The sequence below is a fragment of the Periophthalmus magnuspinnatus genome, chromosome 22, assembly GCF_009829125.3.
Source record: "Periophthalmus magnuspinnatus isolate fPerMag1 chromosome 22, fPerMag1.2.pri, whole genome shotgun sequence".
Lineage (NCBI taxonomy): Eukaryota > Metazoa > Chordata > Actinopteri > Gobiiformes > Gobiidae > Periophthalmus > Periophthalmus magnuspinnatus.
Window position 1 is genome coordinate 14,924,663 of NC_047147.1, and position 20,373 is coordinate 14,945,035.

At 41.0% G+C, this 20,373-nt stretch overlaps 2 protein-coding genes across 3 annotated transcripts in view; one reads left to right on the forward strand and one right to left on the reverse strand.

The window, feature by feature from the left end:
* LOC117390279 (regulator of G-protein signaling 6-like) overlaps positions 1–7,807 on the forward strand; it is a 35,257-nt gene extending 27,450 nt beyond the window's left edge. Inside the window, exons 14-17 of one of the 2 annotated variants that reach the window (XM_033987985.2) lie at positions 318–504; positions 4,193–4,282; positions 4,963–5,022; positions 5,188–7,807. In XM_033987985.2, coding sequence (XP_033843876.1) covers positions 318–504; positions 4,193–4,282; positions 4,963–5,022; positions 5,188–5,238 — 388 coding nt within the window. In that variant the 3' untranslated portion in view covers positions 5,239–7,807. The remainder of the gene's footprint in view (positions 1–317; positions 505–4,192; positions 4,283–4,962; positions 5,023–5,187) is intronic. The other variant, XM_033987986.2, reaches the window with a different exon arrangement.
* Positions 7,451–20,262, reverse strand: LOC117390280 (zinc finger protein DPF3-like). The gene is made up of 11 exons (XM_033987989.2): positions 20,174–20,262; positions 14,887–15,047; positions 14,576–14,683; positions 12,565–12,692; positions 12,073–12,168; positions 11,898–11,958; positions 10,959–11,000; positions 10,537–10,677; positions 10,329–10,439; positions 9,527–10,253; positions 7,451–9,444 (listed from the first exon to the last, which is right to left on the reverse strand). The coding sequence occupies exons 1-10, from the start codon at positions 20,203–20,205 to the stop codon at positions 10,096–10,098; spliced, it is 1,038 nt and encodes a 345-aa protein (XP_033843880.1). The 5' UTR covers positions 20,206–20,262; the 3' UTR covers positions 7,451–9,444; positions 9,527–10,095.
* Between the last annotated feature and the right edge of the window lie 111 nt (positions 20,263–20,373).

Below are 20,373 nucleotides of genomic sequence, written 5' to 3' on the forward strand. Positions count from 1 at the left end.
AGATATGTGAAAATAGAACATCAAGCATATTATCTATAATCTGTGAATCTATGAAAAAAACTGCTGATTAAAAGTAAAAAGAACAGAATTTGGCTGTGTAATATTTCAAGGTGATAAAGTGAAGTGAATGGTTCACTTTACAATCTATTCACTTACTTTACCTCAATCCAGATATTTACAGCCACATTTTAGAATATTTGTGATGATTTACCTTAATATATCATCATCAGAAATATGCCAAAAAAATATAGAGACATACCTTTTCGCCCACACTTGTCTGTGTAATGCCTAAAACCTCTTGACTCCTGCTGTTTCAGATTCTGGTTGGCAGTGCAGGACCTGAAGCGGCGGCCATTGCAGGAGGTGTCGTCCCGTGCTCATGAGATCTGGCAGGAGTTTCTGGCTGAAGGAGCACCGAGCCCCATCAACCTGGACTCCCACAGCTACGAGCGCACCAGCCAGAACCTCAAAGACCCCGGGCGCTACAGCTACGAGGACGCCCAGGTACCACCACTGTGCCATTCTTCACGCATGGGTAACTCTTTCACGCACACCTGCACCGAATGAATAAACTCAACCTGCTGCCTCTAAACCTTTACATAGTGTTTGTGTGCTCTACTATGTAACTTTTCTGGTGTGGGGTCTTCATGTCTGCATGGACCTTCTATTCTCCTGTTCAAAGCCTAAATGTTTTGAATATCTGTCCGTGTCTGTTAGTTATGCAAATGCTAAAATTGGCTATTGCTGGTATTTATCATTCAGCTCCTAAAAATGCTCTTAATGATTTGTTCATGATGCTTTCTAAACTGGAAAATTATGAAGCCCTGATAATGGCCGATATAAATATGAAATGGCTGGAGAAAGAGTCTGAAAAGACTTATTCAATGGCCTAAATCTCATATAATTAATTTCTATTCCAACTAGACCTGACCCTAGAAATTTAAATAAAGGCACACTCATTCATGTAGTCTTAACAAACAAACCCAATAATTATGAGGCAAATGGTGCTTTTCCATTTTAGTGACCATTGTCCAATTGGATGTATCCAAAATACAAAAGTGAAAAAGACGCATTCCATGTGTAAAGGTTAGAAGATCGCATAAACATTTCATTGAGCAGACCTTCACCTGTGACCTGTATTACAGTGATATCGGGCTAATGTCAGCATTGACTGACCCTGATATGGCCTTAAACTTTTTATTAATACATTTAATGAAATTGTAGATCGCTTCTTTTAAGCATACGCTTAAAAGAAAAATTTGAATGAAAAACTGTAACAAACCTTGATTTATCTCAGAAAGTGCAATTTTAATTAGAAAAATAAATGCTGCCTGGAAAACTGCACACACAACTAGGTTGGATTTTTCATTTGGCATTTTTTCACCAGAAGAGAAATAAATGTTTATCAGCAGTTAGAAAGACAAAAACATCGGATTTCCGCGACTCTCTATCAACACAGACATGAAATAAGATGTCTGTGTTGATAGAGAGTCATGGAAATCTGACAAAATTCTGAAGGACAGTCAGACCTTTCTCAGAACCTAGTATTCATACATTACCAACCGATATTTTATTAGATTCAGCACTGTAAACTCTAAAGAAGAAATATGTGATGCTTTCAATAGGCATTTTATCTGCATGTGATGTTTTGGATAAAAATGATGGTCCTTTTGATCTTGATTATGTTGAGTCTGAACCTTGGGCAGATAATCACATTTTTACTTTAAGACCTTTCACTTACATGGAGGTCTTAAATGCTCTCCACTCCATAGACCCAGAGAAGTCCATGGGAGCTAATGACCTTGATCCAAAACTTCCATTACTAGCTGCCCCATATTCATTCAACCTCTTACATATTTTTAATTTTAATCAATTCAAATAGCAGTTATACCAGTATTATGGAAAACAGCACATGTTTTGCCTTGATATAAGGGTGGGACAACTAAAAATGTAAATCATTTCCAGTCAATCTAAATTATCTTCTCTTGTAAAAGTTTTTAAAAAGTTAGTTGCAAATCAAGGTACAGTTTATTTAAATAAATGCTCCATTTTGAAGTCGTGTCAATCAGGTTTCAGAAAAGGGCATAGTACTGTCACTGCAACAACAAAAGTTTTAAATGAGATTTTCACAGTCCTTGACGATAAGCAAGATTGTGTAGCTCTGTTTATTGATTAAATTAAAGTTTTTTATTCAGAGGATCATGGAGTCCTCTTGAAGCGTCTGAAGCAGATTGGATTTGACAATGCTACATGTAATTGTTTCCAAAATTATCTTTTACATAGAGTTCAGGCAGTAGTAGCCAATGGTTTTAAATCAGATTTTCTAACTATAAGTTCAGGAGTGCCCCAAGGCTCAATTTTGGGCCCACTACTTTTTTACTATTTTAATTTTTTCTATTCGCTACAATTTAAAAGAAACCACATACATTTATATGCAGATGATGCTGTTTTGTATGCAAGTGCAAACTGCTGCTTTTAAAACTGCAACAAGATTTTAATGAAATCCAAAATTCCCTCATCAATCTTAAACTGTCTTTGAATGCAAATAAAACTAAATATATGATTTTTTTTTTTAAAAACCCAAAACATTTAAGTAACGTGCAAGCTACAAATCTTTATACTGTAAATGGTAAATCCATTAAAAGAGTTGACACTAATAAATATCTTGGATTTTGGCTTGATGAAAACCTATCCTTTAAAAAACATATCTCAGAATTGTGTAACAGTTTAAAATCTAAATGGTCATTTTATTACAGAAACAAATATTGAATCCCAATAAATTAAGAAAAGAAATAGTGCAAGCAGCCTTCCTCTCTGTACTGGATTATGTGGATGTGGTACATGCAGACTTCAGCCTCTACTTTCAAACCACTGGATCGACTCTTTCACTCTGCCCTTTGTTTTATTTCAGGGAATGGATTTGAAACTCATCATTGTATTCTCTATGAAAAAGTGGGTGGTCATCATTGTGTGTTAGAAGAGAACAGCAGTGTATGAAATGTATCTATAAGGGACTACTTCAAAAACTGCCAGAATACATCACCTGCTTGTTAATGATTGATACTGGAACATTTAAAACCAGATCACATGACTGCATAAGTCTAAGGACGGACCACACCAGAACTGAGACAGAAAAGAGGCTTTTAGCTGTTTTGCTTCACAAAAATGGAATACACTCCAACAAAAAGCAAAACTGGATACGTTGTTAACACATTTGCAATTTAATATTCTGATAAGACACTTTTATACACACACCTGCTCCTGTTTTTAATGTTTTATATGGACTTGTTTGTTTTGTTAGTTTTTCTGTTTATACTGTATTTTAAACAGGGCGCCCATAAAAAAGAGAGCCCAAGTGCTCTCATTGGGCTCCCCTGTATAAATAAAGATAAATAAATAAAAATGAATGGAAATGTAATGTTTTGTAAAATTTTTTTTTTTTGCCAGGAAGGTTCCAATATCTTGCTTTTATTCAGTTACAGGTCAAAAATACCTTGAAAAACATGCATTCTCACCTCTCCACAGATCTGCTGGGTTCTATGGTGATAGATAAGTTTAATGCTATACTTAGGAAACATTCCAGGCAAAGCTATAAAATCTCCATGGAGACAAGCAGATGGTGAGTCCTCCACCAGAGAGTTTACATTGTACTGCAAAAATATCTCACTGAGCAGTGCATCTTTAAACATCACCTCTTTAAAATATGAACAGTACCGTAGATATTAAAACCTGGCATATCATTCAAATATATTGCAACTATATAAACACTAACATTACAGTTAGTTTTAAGTTTTATTTTTTGAGTGTCTTACAAATTTGAGTTTTTGTTTTTTTTCTTTTTTTCGAATCACTAGCCCTCTTCAAATGCCTGTTTATTTTATTCACTCAAACCACTCACCCTTTAGACGCAATGACCTCGTCCTCTCATCCCATGTTACACAAGGGAACCGGAGCTAGATTTAAAGACAGAGAAGGAAATAGGAAGAATGAGTGTGTGTGTGTTTGTGCCAGGGCCTAATGAAGCGGCTAAGAGCATGAATGGACCGTTAGACTGTTGTCCAGTGCTTTGGAGCTGGTTCACTGCGGGTTCCTCTGGGCCTGCTCATACGCCTGAGTTACAGAGTTATAAACAATGTATCCCTCTAATGTTTCTTAACTTAGCAATTTTAATCTGCATTGTTTCTCATTACAGGAGCACATATTCAAGCTAATGAAAAGTGACAGCTATGCACGATTTTTGAGATCCAACATCTACCAAGACCTGTTGTTAGCCAGGAAAAAGGTGAGCTGCACATTAAAATACCTGCTTTTCTTCTTTCTCTTTTGTTCTGCTTGGGCTGCTGCTACTGTCTTTGGAGAAACAGTCTGGCAATTAGTTGAGAACTTGTTATCTGTATTATAATCAAAACAATTCATTTATTATCCTTAACATACAATGATTCAGAGTTGCGTTGCTATGTTAAAAAAAAGCCTGTTTCTACTTTTTCCAGTAACCATGACAATAAATGACTTTACTTTTCAATGTTGTGCTGCTTAATGTTTGGTGATTAGGGTAATTACCTTTAGCTACTAATACAGACTGGCATTTAGAAAGCTGTTTAAATGTCACTATCAATACAGCTAACAAATGTAAATGAGATAAGTCTGATTAGGTCTAATACCAAATGTGTCTGTCACTACTGCATTTGTAACTTTTTACATTATGCACTTACAATAGTCTACTGTGTAATATGGAGCAAAGCAAAACACTGCTGCCTTACTTCATGCTCTTCCCATCTCTGTTTTGGACACTGCTCCCCCTGCTGGCCCTTAAAACACTCCATCTATGTCCACATATTCGTCCTATATTTCTTTTACCAATGCTTGTCCTGCCTCGTTTGTCCCACTAACACCCACTCCCGTGAACATGAACACCCGTACGTTAACCCAAACACTCACCCTGCTTCCCCCCTTCCACAACAGCCACCTGCAGACCCCGACCAGGGCCGCCGCACCTCCCTGGAGAAGTTCACCCGCAGTGTGGTAAGTCCAAAGAGCTGGGGGCTGTTCATATCACAAAGCACACCGGCTGGCTCACGATCAGTGTATCAGCTTCTGCACTCACAACCATATTACACATAGTAGGTCTTTTAGAGGAGATCATTCTACTTCTTAATCTCAGTTATGCTGTTATTTTGGATTTTTCAGGGGAAGTCGTTGACAGGAAAGCGTCTCACCGGCCTCATGCAGTCCTCCTGACACGCCGCAATCTGGAGGGGCGCAGTCGGACGCTGTCAGCCGCACGAGCTGACCCGAACAGGGACAATGGAGCTGGGAGCCGGGTCTACTAGATACCACTGCAAAGGTTACCAGACAGCACTCCCAGGACTGCTACACTGTGCTGAGGTTCAAAGACAAGTCTGAAAACACACTCACGGCATGCAGCGTACAGTATTAGCACATAGAGACTAGTGCTGCTCCATCACACCTGAGGGACCTTTCGTATTTACGCACATGTATAAGAATGCCAGTTTATTATTCAGTCCATCTGATGTGACACATGTTTGCGTTATGTTGTCAAAACTGCTGTCCAAATTTAGATTTTTGTTTATTTACTATAACTGTCTACCTACAGCACAATCAGCAATAAAAAACAAAGGGTTTTCAGTTTCACAAATACGTCCAAACTCTTTATACAGTATTAATTTTTTTTTTTTTTTCTATTCTCCATAAAGCACATAACATCTTGGAGCACTAATGAAAAGCAGTCACCAGGGTTTTCCTGCCGTCGACATAAATTGATTTGTCCCATGCTTCATTACATTCCAGAATCTGGCATAAGGGCTTAATGTTGCATCCACTTTGCAATATTGCATGTTCCACTGAAATGTCTACACTGGGAAATGAGTGTTGTCTTTTTACAATAGTGCTTTGAAACGAGTCACAGAGCAGAGAGCTGATAATATTTCCATTCCACTTGTCAAAATGGACCAGGGCTTTCATATTTTACACAATAAGCTGGAATGATTAAACATAGAGGACAGTCGCTTTACTTTAAGTGGTGGTTTTAAACATGCATTCTCGACTGAGGAGGGCACATGTGAAAAAAAACAAACATCTACTTGCTTTGTCAAATGTTGAGTGCCATGTAGGAGTGTTAGCCTAAACTACAGGGGCAGTGTTACAAGGTAGATGTCTGTCTATTGTTCTCTAGTCCTGAAATGCCTGCTGCGAAATGTGAGCAGGTTAGTTTTCTATTTTTCTGTAAAAAGCATGTTTTTGTTCTTACTTTTTATTTCTTTTGGCAATGTGTGTGCCATATATTTTCGTTTTGGTCTTTAACTGTTGCATGTTGTTGGACTCTAAAGCAATGACAGAGGCAGATGTTGAGTTTTCTTGATTACAGAAAACTGGACTTGGGTGAGCTAGTCGCCTAAAGTGAGTTGCTCCACTGATGCCTCAATATAAAGCAACTTCAGCCTTCTACTTGGACTGAGAAGATTCTTATCTCACGGCTCCCTCGTGTGGCCATTTACTGCTACAGTACTGTGCTACTGTGGACTACTGAATGAATGACTCACAAATATACTATTTTATATTAGAGATGTACATGTCATGTTACACTTACTGTCATAAGCCAATAAGCTCTGAATATACGGTAGAGAGAGATGCTTAAATCAATGTACCAAATATTATTCTCCGCACAACAAGAAGACACGTCTAGAGAGCCTTGTAGATGTAAATTGGCTATATGTCATTGAAAGCACACTGTATGACATGGGCACATTACTATGCATGTAACATAAACATAATCAGGGCATTTTGTGCTTTTAGTTTTTCAATCAGCAAGTAAACTACTGGCACTCGATACACTCAAGCACCTGTTATTTATCCATAGCTACCAAATAAAAGCTCTGGACCTGTCAGCTGTGGCTGTTTGTGTCTGATAGATGCAATATCTTGTAGAATTCATTCATTTTGTTGTATCAGCCCATACCAATACTTAAGTAGATTTGATGTAATATAATCAAGTTGACTTATGGTAAAACAGAACTGGTGAATAACTACTGCAAATAGTGCTTAATTAACAGGGTAATCTTAAGTTGTAGTGATCTTAAAGACACATTTACACTGATCGAAATTACAGAAATAAGAAAATCAATCAGAATAAATAAATAAAAAAATGCAGAGATTAAGCATCTTTGAACAATTTGAAGTCCTATTACATTTTCTGAAGACCTTAGATCCTCTAGCACATCACCTAAGTGTGATATAGTGATCCATATAATTTTCCTGTAGTGCTATTTGAACCACACTTTTTCAAGCAGCACCTGGCGATCAATATCCGTGAGCTGCAGCCTCCTTTTTGCCCTGTTCCAATTTAAGATCTGGCCCTTCCACTGCTATCACAAACTAGTGGTGTATTTTTCCTCATAATAGACAAGGTAAAACTACACATAGCAGAAAACACTCCATGTTTTTGTTTTTATTTTCTCAGAACAATAAAAATAGTTTAACAAACAAAGACTTCTTCATTCTCTTCATTTCAACATATTTACAGCTGAGGATCAAACCCAGTCATCTCCTCTTGGCTCCGTTCCTACCCAGACTCTCCCTGTCACCCGGGAGCATCAGGGCCTATTGCTGTGTCTTGGACGAGGTATACAGGCTATTCGATGATGGTAGACGCCGGAGTGGACACACTGACCATTGCTTTTGTTCAGATTTGCACCACCATGCTGGGCCCATGTTTGTATATTGTTGATTAAGGTACAACTATGACACATGCTTGCACTGTCTGACATGACACTGGAAGAATAAGACATACTTTTACACAGAAGAGGAGGAAGCTGCGAACATCCGTTCTATGTCCCATTAGGGGTGAGCGAAATGGCAATAAAGTTAATTGTAATTTGCTTCTTTGACAATATGTCATATTGTGATTTAGCTTAGAATTGTGTTAAACAAATGCAATCAAAGACAGAACTTCTCTCCACCCACTCCTCCTATTGGTCAGCCTAACCATGCAATGAGACAGGTGGATTTAATCAATTACAGTGAAGCATGAACACTCAGAAGTAGATGATGGCTTGAGTTGCCCTTTAAAGGCAGATAAAAAAGTTACAAACCACACGAATCGTGATGAGATCAAAATGATGGTCTATCTCATATCTCATGTTAAGATTTGTCATATCGCCCACCCCTATGCCCCATAGAGATGCACTACTGTGTTGAGGGTCCCTGAGGGGGGAACAGGACAGATGGTTCTGGATGCACATGCGACTCCTGATATGGTTCAGGATGTCTATTATTACATTGCAGCAGTAGTGAGGGATACAGACATCTTCACTCGCCTGCGTAACCTTAAGAACTGTGGAGAAGTCAGAATGTATTTAGAACTGCTAAAGCACTCAGCTGAAATTCAACAGTAACTTGTCTTTACAATGAACATCTGATCAGACACATGTCTAAAACCCAGTCTGTGTGAGATGAATTCCACTTCACAGTCCACTGCCACAGTAGTTTGAACAGTAGGGAGAGCAGAGGTTTACATGGCTGATGAAGCAGAAGCATTTTATTGCAGAGGTTTTATTCTTTAATTTGAGGCTGCAAAGCCCAGGTAATCTGAGGGTTCATTGTACTAGGATCCTGGGTGATGTCTGTGGTCCTGGAAGCTGACTCGATACAATCACACGACTTGGAGGCAAAACAATCAACAGCAGAGGAAATCAAAGACGCCTGAGTAGTTGAGGCTATTGTGCACCTGATCAGGACAGAGGTATCCACAGTAGAAGAAAACATGGTTCAACTCAAACTGTTCAGAACATGGAAATATTATACAACAGAAAAAGAAGCAAAAATATTTAATTACTGCAATTCATTCAAAGCAGAATGAACTTGAAGAAAGCCAAAAGCCCAGAGAAGCGTTATGTAGCTCTCACACAGTAGTCCAGAGGTGTTCGGGTGGTGGAGTAGAGCACCATCTCTATGGCTGGGTCAGAGGGTCAATCTGGCTGGAGGCTCCAGGCTGTCAGAGCTGGTCCTGGTGCAGAGCAGTGCAGAGCTGTAGCCTGGCACAGTGATGAGGAGAATGACGTCGTAGTGTCACATCAGATCACACAGCAGGAGAGAGCCGGGCAGACCCCGGGGTCCTTTACACCCTTTGGCCACAAACAGGCAAAGGCCTGGCCTTTAGTGTTCCCAAAGCTCAGAAAGGGCTCCAGCCTCCAGCACAGAGCACCAGCGATGAAACACTGGAGCTATTCACATATCAAATGTTCACAAGTGATCAATACATAATGTCTGGGGAACGGTTGCTGCAATTAAGCCGCATGGCTTTTACGAGTAGTGGATGCCTTTCCACCGAGTCTGTCAGTTATAGTAGGCCCAAGGAGGGACATGAAGGCTCATTAGTTCTGAGGTCAAGTCCTCTACTTCACTGTTCATATAAAGCCAATGTGCCTCCTATACAACACAAACACACTTGTGAGACACTGGTATAAATATCATTGGTAATAAGCACAACATATTCAAACTAAAAGCTTACCTTTCTGTGCCCAACATTCAAAAATTACTTGAGGCATTTAATTAATCTTCATCCACATATGTTAAGGGCCTTGATTATACATTTCCTTGGTTCCTTCATGAGTACACAAGTTTAGTCCAGACTAAGAGCAGAAAAATAGTCCTAAATGGACAAATACTTCACAAACATCACGCAGCTTAAGTCCAGTCTGCGCTGACATTTAAGCTTCCAATGTATCAGTCCTTTCATAAAAAAACAATAATATCTCCAGTGTTTCTGTTCTTTATGTAGAATCCTTTTGCTCCAGTGACAGGAAAATCCAACAGCTTCTGTCAGCTCGAGGTCATTGTCAAATCCTTCACCATTTTAGAAGTTATTTATATATATTTATATTTTATATATAAAAAGGGAAATTCATAAATTACTCAAAGTGTTCAGTAGATAAAATACCACTTGCATTAACTTCCTGAAATTCTCACTTTGTGCTTTCCGCAAATAAACAAATAAAACATTGAAATAAAAAGAAGCAGCAGATTTTTGCCAGAGGTTAATCCATTAAGTTAAAAGGGTCTTTTGCTATTAAAGGGACTCTATCTGTGACGGCTGGAGATGCCGTTGCTGTTGGCCGAGGGCTCCTCCAGATCTTCGTCCTCAAAGCCGTGAAACGTTGACGTGTCGCTCTCTGAGGTGGTGCCAAACAGCTCCTCAGCTCCAGTGAACACTCCGTCCTCCTTCTCCTCCCCACGGTCTGCAGACAGTGAAAAAGTCAGTTAAAAAGTAAAGAAAGCTATAAAGTACTATAAGTACATTTGTGTACTCTCACCTGTGCGCTGGCAGGCTGTGCAGGGAGTGCCAGATTTACCCGTTTTCTTTGAACCATGGCATTTAGTACAGTAGTTGTTGGGAATGTTTGCTCCAGCTTGACCTTTTGGGCCTACAAATAATAGGAATAAAAAATGAAACATGCATTACAGGGTTTTACTGTATAAGCTATTGTATAATATGTCCAAATTCACAACATCAGAGCTTACGTTTTTGCCTGTCATTCTGCGGTATAGAAGGAGCTCTTGTTACAACTGTGCTCCTCTCTCCAGGCCGCTCCTCCTCTGCCATATGGGAATGGGTGTAGTGGTAGCTTAGACCTGTGCGGTTTCTGTAGCGCTTTGCACACACTGGAAAATCAAAGACCACAAATTTAATCAAAGCACTACAATTTTACATGAATGCCTTTTCCTTGCACACAAAATAAAAAGGAGCCATTTCACTTCTATCTTCTGTCCATCAATAAAAAGCAGACAGTGTAATAACCATGTCTCAGTTACATGTGACCAAAGGCACTTTTCAGCTCAGGAGAAGTCGCATAATAAACGGCCTGTATCAATAATCACAGCATTTGAAACCCGCTATTTAACGGTCTATGACAACAAGAAAAACAGTAAACATATGTGAGTACCTGTGGGTGTAGATTTGGAGTTTTGCCGTGGTTTGTATCTGCCTGAAAAAGAGAACGAAATATATGGAGCCATTAGGATAAGACCATTCGCCGAAAACCCTACACCACCACTTGATTTTTCCACATGCATCTTGTATGTACAGGGACACTACAGTATGACTATGCAGACAGGGGCTTGTGTCTGTTAAAACGTGTAACTGTTTAACACTTGAAAAAATGTTATTTGAAAAAAGTATTGTCCAAACTAAAGCCATCTAAACAGACTAACGTCATCTGTAAACACGCTAGTTTTTTAAAGATGCACAGTGTAAATTTTTTGGCAGGGAGTCAGCCAACAGCAGAATGTTCCAAAATATAGCATTAAAATCCATCTTACATTTATTCAAATACTGGAAATTCTTTAGTGAAAAGACATTCTTACTGTGAGCAGGGTTGCCTTTCCACAGGTCTAACCTGTGACATGTCCTTGTGGAGTCACCTGGCTGCTTGTCTCCATGAAGATAGATAACTTTAACATCATATTGTGGACAGTTTCAAGCAAAGCAACATCACCACAGAGACAAGCAGGTTTTGTACCTGCCTCCAGAAACATTACATTGTGCACCATTAATGGACCTGTATTAGGAAAGTCCCTCATGAAAAATGTACCTGTATTTGTTTTTTTCCTTTTTATTTGTGCATATCAGGATATCCCTGCTTATTCAGTCCTTTTCTTTCTCAAGAGCTCAAAATACAGTGGATGTCATAAATTCATTATAAAGCATATGCCTTTTTAATAGTAGCTAGCAATTATTGTTTTTAGCCTTCCCCTAGGTGGAAAAAATAGTCTTTGTATCCCCAGTCAATTTTCACTTATCCACACATATTCATTTAAAATATGTATATAATATTTAATACTTAATAATAATAATAATAATACATAAATACATTGATACTCACTATCACAGACATATGGCTTGTCATCATCGTAGTCTGCCCTCCTGCGACCCGAGCCCCGGCCCTGAGAAGACACAGAGTAAACTCACTACTGGGGGAGGGACAGTAACGTGGCCCTTCCTGAATGTTTGCTCCAGGTTAGGTGCAACTCAAACACAGCAGTATTGGAGATACTTGCCCTTCCTTTGCCCCGGTGTCGCCTCTTGGGAGTGTCCACCTCGAAGTCTTCATCATCGTCAAAAGCGTCTTCAGCAGCATCTGCCTCCAAAACCCGCTGACAAATACAGAAGCAAAAATGATGAATAAACAGCAAAGGAGAAAAACATAATAAAAATAACATACTAGTCATATATTAGTCAGCCAGAACCTGATGATAAAAGATTGTTTCATTTAAGAGGCTCACTGAAAAGGGGTGAAAGTAGTATACAGACCATTATACTTGTTATTTTTTATGTATTGCATTTTGGTATTTCATTTAGTGTGTCACACAGAAATGATTTAGAGTGGGGCTGCCATATTATACTGTCAGAAAGGCTTCTCGGTGAGAGGGCAGTCCGCTAACGAGCCCTGCAGGTCAGCTGGAAAAACTTGGAAAGTTGCCTTGGCAACCAGTTGGGGCACAGCACTCTTAATGTCAGAGTGTCAGTCTCCTGAAAGCAGAGGAGCTCACCTGGATCTCGAGCAGACTCTCCTCATCATTCTTAGCGTTGTTCCTCCTCTCCAGGCCCTCCCCTCGCAGCAGAGCCTCCAGTGTGGTGCTCTGAGTGGGCAGTGAGTCCTTGGACATCAGGCCACCGCCTGCAGACACGAGACAGTCACACAATGAATCATCACAGCACCAGCCGTGTTTGTCCTGCTGGGGGAGGATAACACATGCCTATTGTCTAATCACTCGGCCAATAAAGGAAACCCATCAGTGCCTTCATACATCTGATTCAATGTGGCTTTCTTACATTTTTAGTGACATGTATAAAGGACTGTTCCATATTATTCAAGTGCTTCTGGTTACTGTTTTAGATGTTTATTCTGTCTGTGGGAATAGAGTGAACATTAGGAACAACAGGTTATGCCATGTGAAATCTGTGGTTGAATAATTTGAATATTTGCATAATTTTTCTTTTCAGATGGGCCACTCTATCTTTGTATTCTAATATGCATTACACAGCTCTAGCTGGAATGCTAAGGATCTAAACAAATAGGTTAGGCAGACATGACAAAGCAAACAGCGCTTTGACAGTCAGCCGGATTCACACATCTCCTCAGAGAGCTCCATGATCCTCCACTTTCTTTGTGAAAAGAGGAGACACTTCAAAGCCCTCTACACTCGGCTCGTCTTTCACTGCATCCACCAGAGGCCTGCAGAATACTGAGCAGAGCAGACTGCAGGAAGGAGCAGGATAAACCAGGAGATAACAGCAGCCCCTCACCATTGTGTCTGCTGTTGACTTTCAACTCTCCGCGACGAGACAGAGCTCCTCCCTCCTTCTCCTGTGTCCCTCCCTCCTCCTGTGTCCCTCCCCACCCACAGGAACTGGGGGCTATAAATAGAGCAGCAGCAGCCTGCAGCAGGGAGCTGATTGAGCATGCAGCCCCAGTCTCCACAGCCCAGGCAGACTGTGGCTGTGGCGTGTGCTCAGCACCTCTGGCCAGCTGCACAGCACGCTGCCTCAGAGAGTCAGGTTAAATCAGGTTATGTTTTCCCAGCACAGAGCAGGCATAAGCAGCCTGTTGTACTAAGAGGAGAGGCAGTGTGGAGCTGTGCGAGCATGAACCCAGAGCAGAACAATAGCACACAATGCAATGTGTTTGGGAAACAACGGCTTGTTTCACAGCCCATCCCTCCATCTCTCGTCTGTGCAGGCTCATTCCTGTTAGATTTATAAACTTTCCAAACACGAGCTTTGTCTAAGAAATGTAAACAATTTATTTCATCTGAATGTCATCCTGCACCACTGTTTGAAGGATATAAGCAAATGACATCAATGGGGCATGTTTATGAAACAAGAGTTATTTCACAGCAGCACATTTTCTCTCTCAATGTTTCAATGTTTTGAGTCTTCATCAAATGAAGTTAAACTTACATATTTCTCTTATTCTTTTATTATTCTCTTATCAGAGCTAAGAGCGCTGTGTGTAAGATTTCTTGTCTTGTACATTCCTTGGAATAGTGTGACATCCTGGTAGGTACTCAAGCCTTGGGCTCATGATGGACCACATGGTCCACACAAGTCACAAAACGAACTCACCCACAGACTGGAAGATCAGAAGACAACAGAGAGATGAAAAGGGCTGAGGAGACAAGGCCAGTGCGCAGGGGAGTGGACAGGATACAACAGGATGGATGGGCCAGCTTAGTGTTGAGTGAGTGCTGAAGATGCTTAAAGTGACAGCCCGAGAAGGCAACACTCCATTCCCTAACATTTATTAAATAGTGTCTGTAGCATCCAGCCCTGCAGCTCCCAGCAGTGAGAAATCTAATTACATGTTCTACTTTGCACAAAACAAGTTTACCAGCCAGGGTGAACACAGTCATTTTCACCCAGATGAAATGTGGCCGGCAGCCTGTGTCTATATGCTCACCGACTGATCTGCTTTTAGCTAAATTAACCAGAATGGCCACTAGCTTTAATCACTTGAGCTGAAGGAAGTGGCGTCAAGGGAGCAGTGGTCTGAAACCTTACCCAGATGCAGGCCGTAGATGCCCAGACCAGGGTCTGTGGAGTTGTGCAGCCGTCTCTTCTTCCTCCAGCAGCGGGCGGGGTACGTGTACATTTGTCCTGCCCTAACCCCTGCACACGACACACAACAGGTGTGAGCATAGTGCTACGGTCTCAAACACATGCTTTGAGTTTACACAGTAAACAGTGATGGGCTATAAGCTGTGGTCAGTAGTGAGAGGATAGAGAGGGATTCTATGGGTTTCTCTTATTTACTTTTTCATATGAATGTGTGATGTCTGCAAAGATCTTAGGGGGGAAAAAAATGTGCAGACCAGGGCTCCGGTGGTGGCGCTCCATCCAGATGTAGCAGTTGTTCTGGGCCACTCCAGTCTGGGAGTCGAGGAATGGAAGGCGGACGCTGCGCTCGGCGCATAGGCGGGCATTGTAGCTGCGGCATTGCTCAATGGCCTCCTTATAGAACTGGTCTCCCAGTCTGAAACAGACAAAAACAGCAGAGTCATTCAGACACTGCATTTGAAAAGTTGAAGTATGGCATGGGATAGTCTAAACTCTGTGTGCTGTTGTTTAATTAAATGGCACTAACACGCCCTTTCGTTTAGTACACCTCATTACACCAGTTTGCTGAGCAAGCTAAAAGAGGGCGAAGAGAAAATCAATACAGTTTGAGAAAACAAAATAGTTGTTTATTGGATATATTTTATAAAATGTATAAGAAACACTTGTTTATTATGTCTGATGAAACGCGTATTCTTTTAATCAGTTGTGGTCACGACAGCGAAGAACATGTGGGAGTATAAAAATGCAGTAGGACCTGGTTTGATTCTGTTCAGGCTTTACTATGTGGGCTGCATCATGCTCCTATCCAAGTGCATTACAATCACTTTAATCTTGGCACCTAATACATCGTAAACCATTTCACAGACTTGAAGGACTCAAAGTCTTAGTTCCACTTTTCTCCAGCTCCAGTGAGATTTTGGCAGTCCCTCAGGCTTTTACCGTTAATATTCAGAGTAAGATGGGGGAGGATATCTCACATTGGAGCCCTCAGTCGCTGCCACACGCTTGCTATGGTAATTAGCCTACTTAATTAATCTCAGCAGAGTGCCGAGCGCAAGGGCAGGTTCCTATTTAACTATATCAAAGGCAAAGACAAGAGGCTCGAACGAGAAAATCTGATGGAGCTACTGTGTAACATGTGTGCAGCGCTGCTGGAACATAGACAAACAAGTAGTGTGTTTCCTGCATCTCTGCATTAACGAACTTCTTCCACGTGTTCTCAATTAGGACATTAGGAAGACGGCCATTTTGGAGTGGAACTAATGAGCTGCAGGCTGCGAGTCGCGACTGGAATGTTAAAAGTGGTCCTGGGGGCGGGAGTGTGTGAGGTTTCTCTGCTCCTTACACTTCCGCCATCTTTGCCCTGACTTGTGTGAGGTGATTTCTGCTGTTAGGAACAAAGGCCTGGTGCTGAGCACAGTGCAGCCAGTGCACAGGTCTCCACAACAAGAAGAGGGGCAGCCATATGTGGAGAAAAGATGGGTCAAAGGAGGGATAAGATTTGATATAATATACTTGTGTTACAGTTTTAGTTGGCTGTATAGTAGTTCACATGAATTGAGCTGGACATGATCACCACTGACACAATAAACAGCAACAAAGAGTGGTTGCAGAAGATACAAAATACTATCCGTGAAAGGTAAGTACAATCATGCACATCTTCTACAAGTTCACACTTAATTGTGATTGGTCAAATCAACCTGTCACTCACTCAGGGCATGGTGGAGGCAGACCTACAGGCTGCAGTTAACAGTGATGCCCTGAATTGTGACAAAACACTCACAGCCCAGACTGCCACAAAAGAACCAGATCATAATTCAATCTACCACAATTATATCTTTCACTAATACTTTCATCAGGACAACATTAGGGCTGCAACGAATGATCATTTTAATACCCAATTAGTCTGTGCTTTTACCTCCTAATTTTCTCTTATTTAACTGGTAATGTAATACTTTGTTTATTTACATTTTTAAAAAGAAAAAATATGCTGACTGAAGCCTTCTAGACAGAGTATTTACAAAGGAGTGTACTATTCATGAAAAAATGCTCATTATATTTTTGCCCTTTTAATTTAATATCTGAACGTCCTTTGACAGCTCTATAAAGAAATATTCTGAACATGTGATTAGCCCAGAGCCTCCAGAACAGAACATTCCAATCTATAAAAATCTCTGACTGACGTATTTTTCATTGATACCCCAAAGTTTGTTGATATTAATTACCCGCCTGGCACTGTCACTTTACATGTGGGGTATTTAAAAGCACGAGGCCTAAGTTAACCTAAGTGAATCTTGATGCCATAGCTCCAAATCAACACGAGCCTGATGAGACGCCCTGTGACATATCAGTTTACCAACAGCACACCAGCTGTAAAGGCTTCCTCTAGTCCCTCCAGTCGTGCGCGTCCAAACTCAGAAGTGCCAAAGAAAGCGAGTGAGATATTGCCCAGTTACAAGATGAGGGGATGCTGCCACTGAAACAAACAATCCAGGCATAGGAAGATACAGGGAGGATACAAGACATGCTAATGACTGGGGCTAGCTGTAGCATCATTCACAATATGTATTTTTATTCTGCTTTGATTCGGTACTTTGATTTGGTACTAAGTTCATGTTTTGCCCCTCAACATGTTTAAAATATTAACTAAAACTGCTTTGAAAAAATATTCGTGTGCAATTGCAACTGTGGACAGAGCGACTGCATGAGAAACGCCTGATATCATATTGCCCATTATGCAATATAAGTACATCAAAACATATGATTGAATTTCACACTATGGGTGTGGGCTGTGTGGATATTAGGGTTAAAAAATTAAACTGAAAATTGAGATTAATTAACAAAAAGAAATAATTGTGATTTTTGCCAAATGACCCAGCCCTTAAGAATCTACTATTACTTTGTCTTGAAATTTGTTCAAAAAAGTTTTGGTATTGAGGTGAGAATGCATTTTATTGCACAACTAAATGCTTTGTGCATAAAAATAAGAAACCAATAGAATTACTATTTAAGCCAAGTTTAGTTTCTACTAAAGTGAAGTCCAAGCTGAGAGTGGTAGAGGTATGCATGTCGAATGCAACCAGGAGCAAGGAACAAAAGCAAATCTTGTGGCCAGTGGGGCCTCCACTATCAGCGCTCTCCTGTCAACGGTCCCCTGTGTCACATGGCTCTGTAATGCCAGCATGTGTGAACAGCCATTTTGCATAGATCTGATTACGGACTACAGTTAGCAACAGCACAGCCAGTATGCACCTCGTGTGGATTTAGAAACTTACTATGCGTCTGTAAAGAACTTGTTCTGTTCTATGAGGCTCTAAATGCTGCAGGTGCATGTCTCACAGGAAGCTCGAGTCACCGCAGAACAGAGCAGAGCAGAGGGGGAGTGACTGCATCCTCAAGTCCTGATTATTACATGTAATCAGTCTGGCCTGGTCTATGAGGGCAAGAGAACCAGGCCCCACACCTCCACACTGAGTCACGCTCCCAATGCCCTCCATACTTAAGTCCTAGAGCTGATGATGGTGAGAGGGCGGTTTGATGAGAAATCAGGGGACTAAAGAAGTGTCCCTCCCACACAAGAGTCCAGCTGCAATTTTAATGACGCCCCATCAGCCTCTTTATTAATTAAATATTCCAGCCTCCATTTTAATCAGCAGATTTTGGAGATTAGCGTCCGCCCATGGCTCAAATGAGGGGCAGACCTCACAGGCGAGCGGGGGCTAACACCACCGACCATATCCAACTCAGAGCCTTCCATTTGCTCTTTTTAAAGTGAATTGTCTTCGTACAAAAAGGTCAAATTGGTCCACGGGAGCAACATCCAATTAGTGTAGAGTGTGACTAATTATAATCTGACAAAAGTGTGAAATGAAGTCAGAAACCCCAGACAGAGGCTAATCATAGCAGATTGAAACACTTCATTAAGCAGACTATACAGCAAGGAGACATTCCACATCTGAATGCAAAAAGCTCTCAGAGATGAAACAACATTTTGACAGCCGACATAATTTAATGCCATTTTCCAATATTCTCCTTCCGCGTATTAAAACTAAGCTTTCTAAAAAGGACAATGGTGGGGTACGTAACATTTAATAACCAATGTTTAGACAATATTGCAGACAAAGGCTTGAAAGGCTATGTAAATTCTTCATAGACTGCACTGAATTTGAGCAAACCAGATTTGCTGCTGCTTTGTTGCTATGCCACTGCATCAAAACAATGAATTTCAGACCAAGATTTTAAGACTTTTGCCATTGCCATTTACCCTATTGCTGTTATAGTTACTTTGAAACCTGACGTAAACACTGGTTGAAGTATGGATTTCTATGGAGATAAACATTGCAGAGTCAATAAGGCATCCACAATCAGTTTACTCTGCATTTTCTAGCCTGTATCAGTGGTTTAGTAACAATGTCCCATATACTGACAAGAGTGAGAGTGTGGGTGGAGACAAGGTGGAGACAAGGTGGAGACAAGGTAGAGACAAGGTAGAGACAAGGTAGAGACAAGGTAGAGACAAGGTAGAGACAAGGTGTTGACTGGTGCGGCTCGGGGGCTGCATGGGGTCCAGAGGGGTGAGAGCGGTGGACCTCCGAGGAGTGGCAGATGGGTCTCCTGCTTTTGGCCAACACTTCCTCTCTCCCTGTCGGAGCATCTCTCTGACAGATGGAGCCCGGATCCTGGACCAACCTAATCTCCAGCACTCCTCCACTTAAAGAGACAGTCAAGCAAACCTATACCTATGCAGACCCAGAGACCCCTACACCATCACAACAAGCCAACTGGGTCAGTGCTCAGCAATAATAAATCACAAAGTTGTAGCTTCAAAATTGCATGGGATAGAGATCAACTTGCAATAGGTGAATAGCACAGAGGAACAAAGGAGGAGACATAGGTGGAGCAGATCTTTTGAAGTTGGAGGGTTAAAGGGACTAGTGCACAGGGAGGCAACTTGTATTTCCAACAGCACAGACCACAGGCTGTCACTTTTGTCGATTTGGCCAGAAAGCATTGCAAATACAAACGCCTCCTCCCTCGCTTGCTTTACCGGGTCCTGACCACGTCTGCGCTTGGAGGAGCCAAAGTTGACATGTCGACAATTCACACCAACTGTAAACGACTTTCGGAATGTCACATCATATTCACCAGCTCTGTCCGACCGAGCCCGGGAAAAGAGGCTTTTAACGACACGGGGCTTCGTATAGGCACGTTCCCGACAGTTTACTCAATAAATTTATAGCCTACAAAAGACGACATTCTCGTGCGTTGATTGCAAAGCAGAGTAAATAATAAGGGTTTGTTCGCACGATCGCAATGTCAGGAAGACATTCATTTATGTCTGAGACTCAACCATAACATGTTATAAAATAAAAGAACTATACAAGGCTACTTTATCATGCAAGAAGTAGACAAAATGCATTTAGACAGCGTCGTCAGCCATCTGCACAAGGCTGGAAACAACATGCACGAATAGCCGATAAGGATTAACGAGTTGGCATAAAAATTATAATTCACTGTTTCCTTAGTGTCTGAAATACTTACGCTTTTAGTGGATTCTGAATGACAGCCGCCATTTTGCTACAATGTAACGCAATATCGGCGTCTTGCAGTTCTGAGGGAAACCTACAGAAACTGACCAATCAGAGCTCGGACTGAATCCGTGGGCCAATAGTTTTGCTGCAAAGGCGGATAGGGCGTGGCTTTACGGAGTAAACTGTCAAAATTATTTTAAAGGGTTTTCC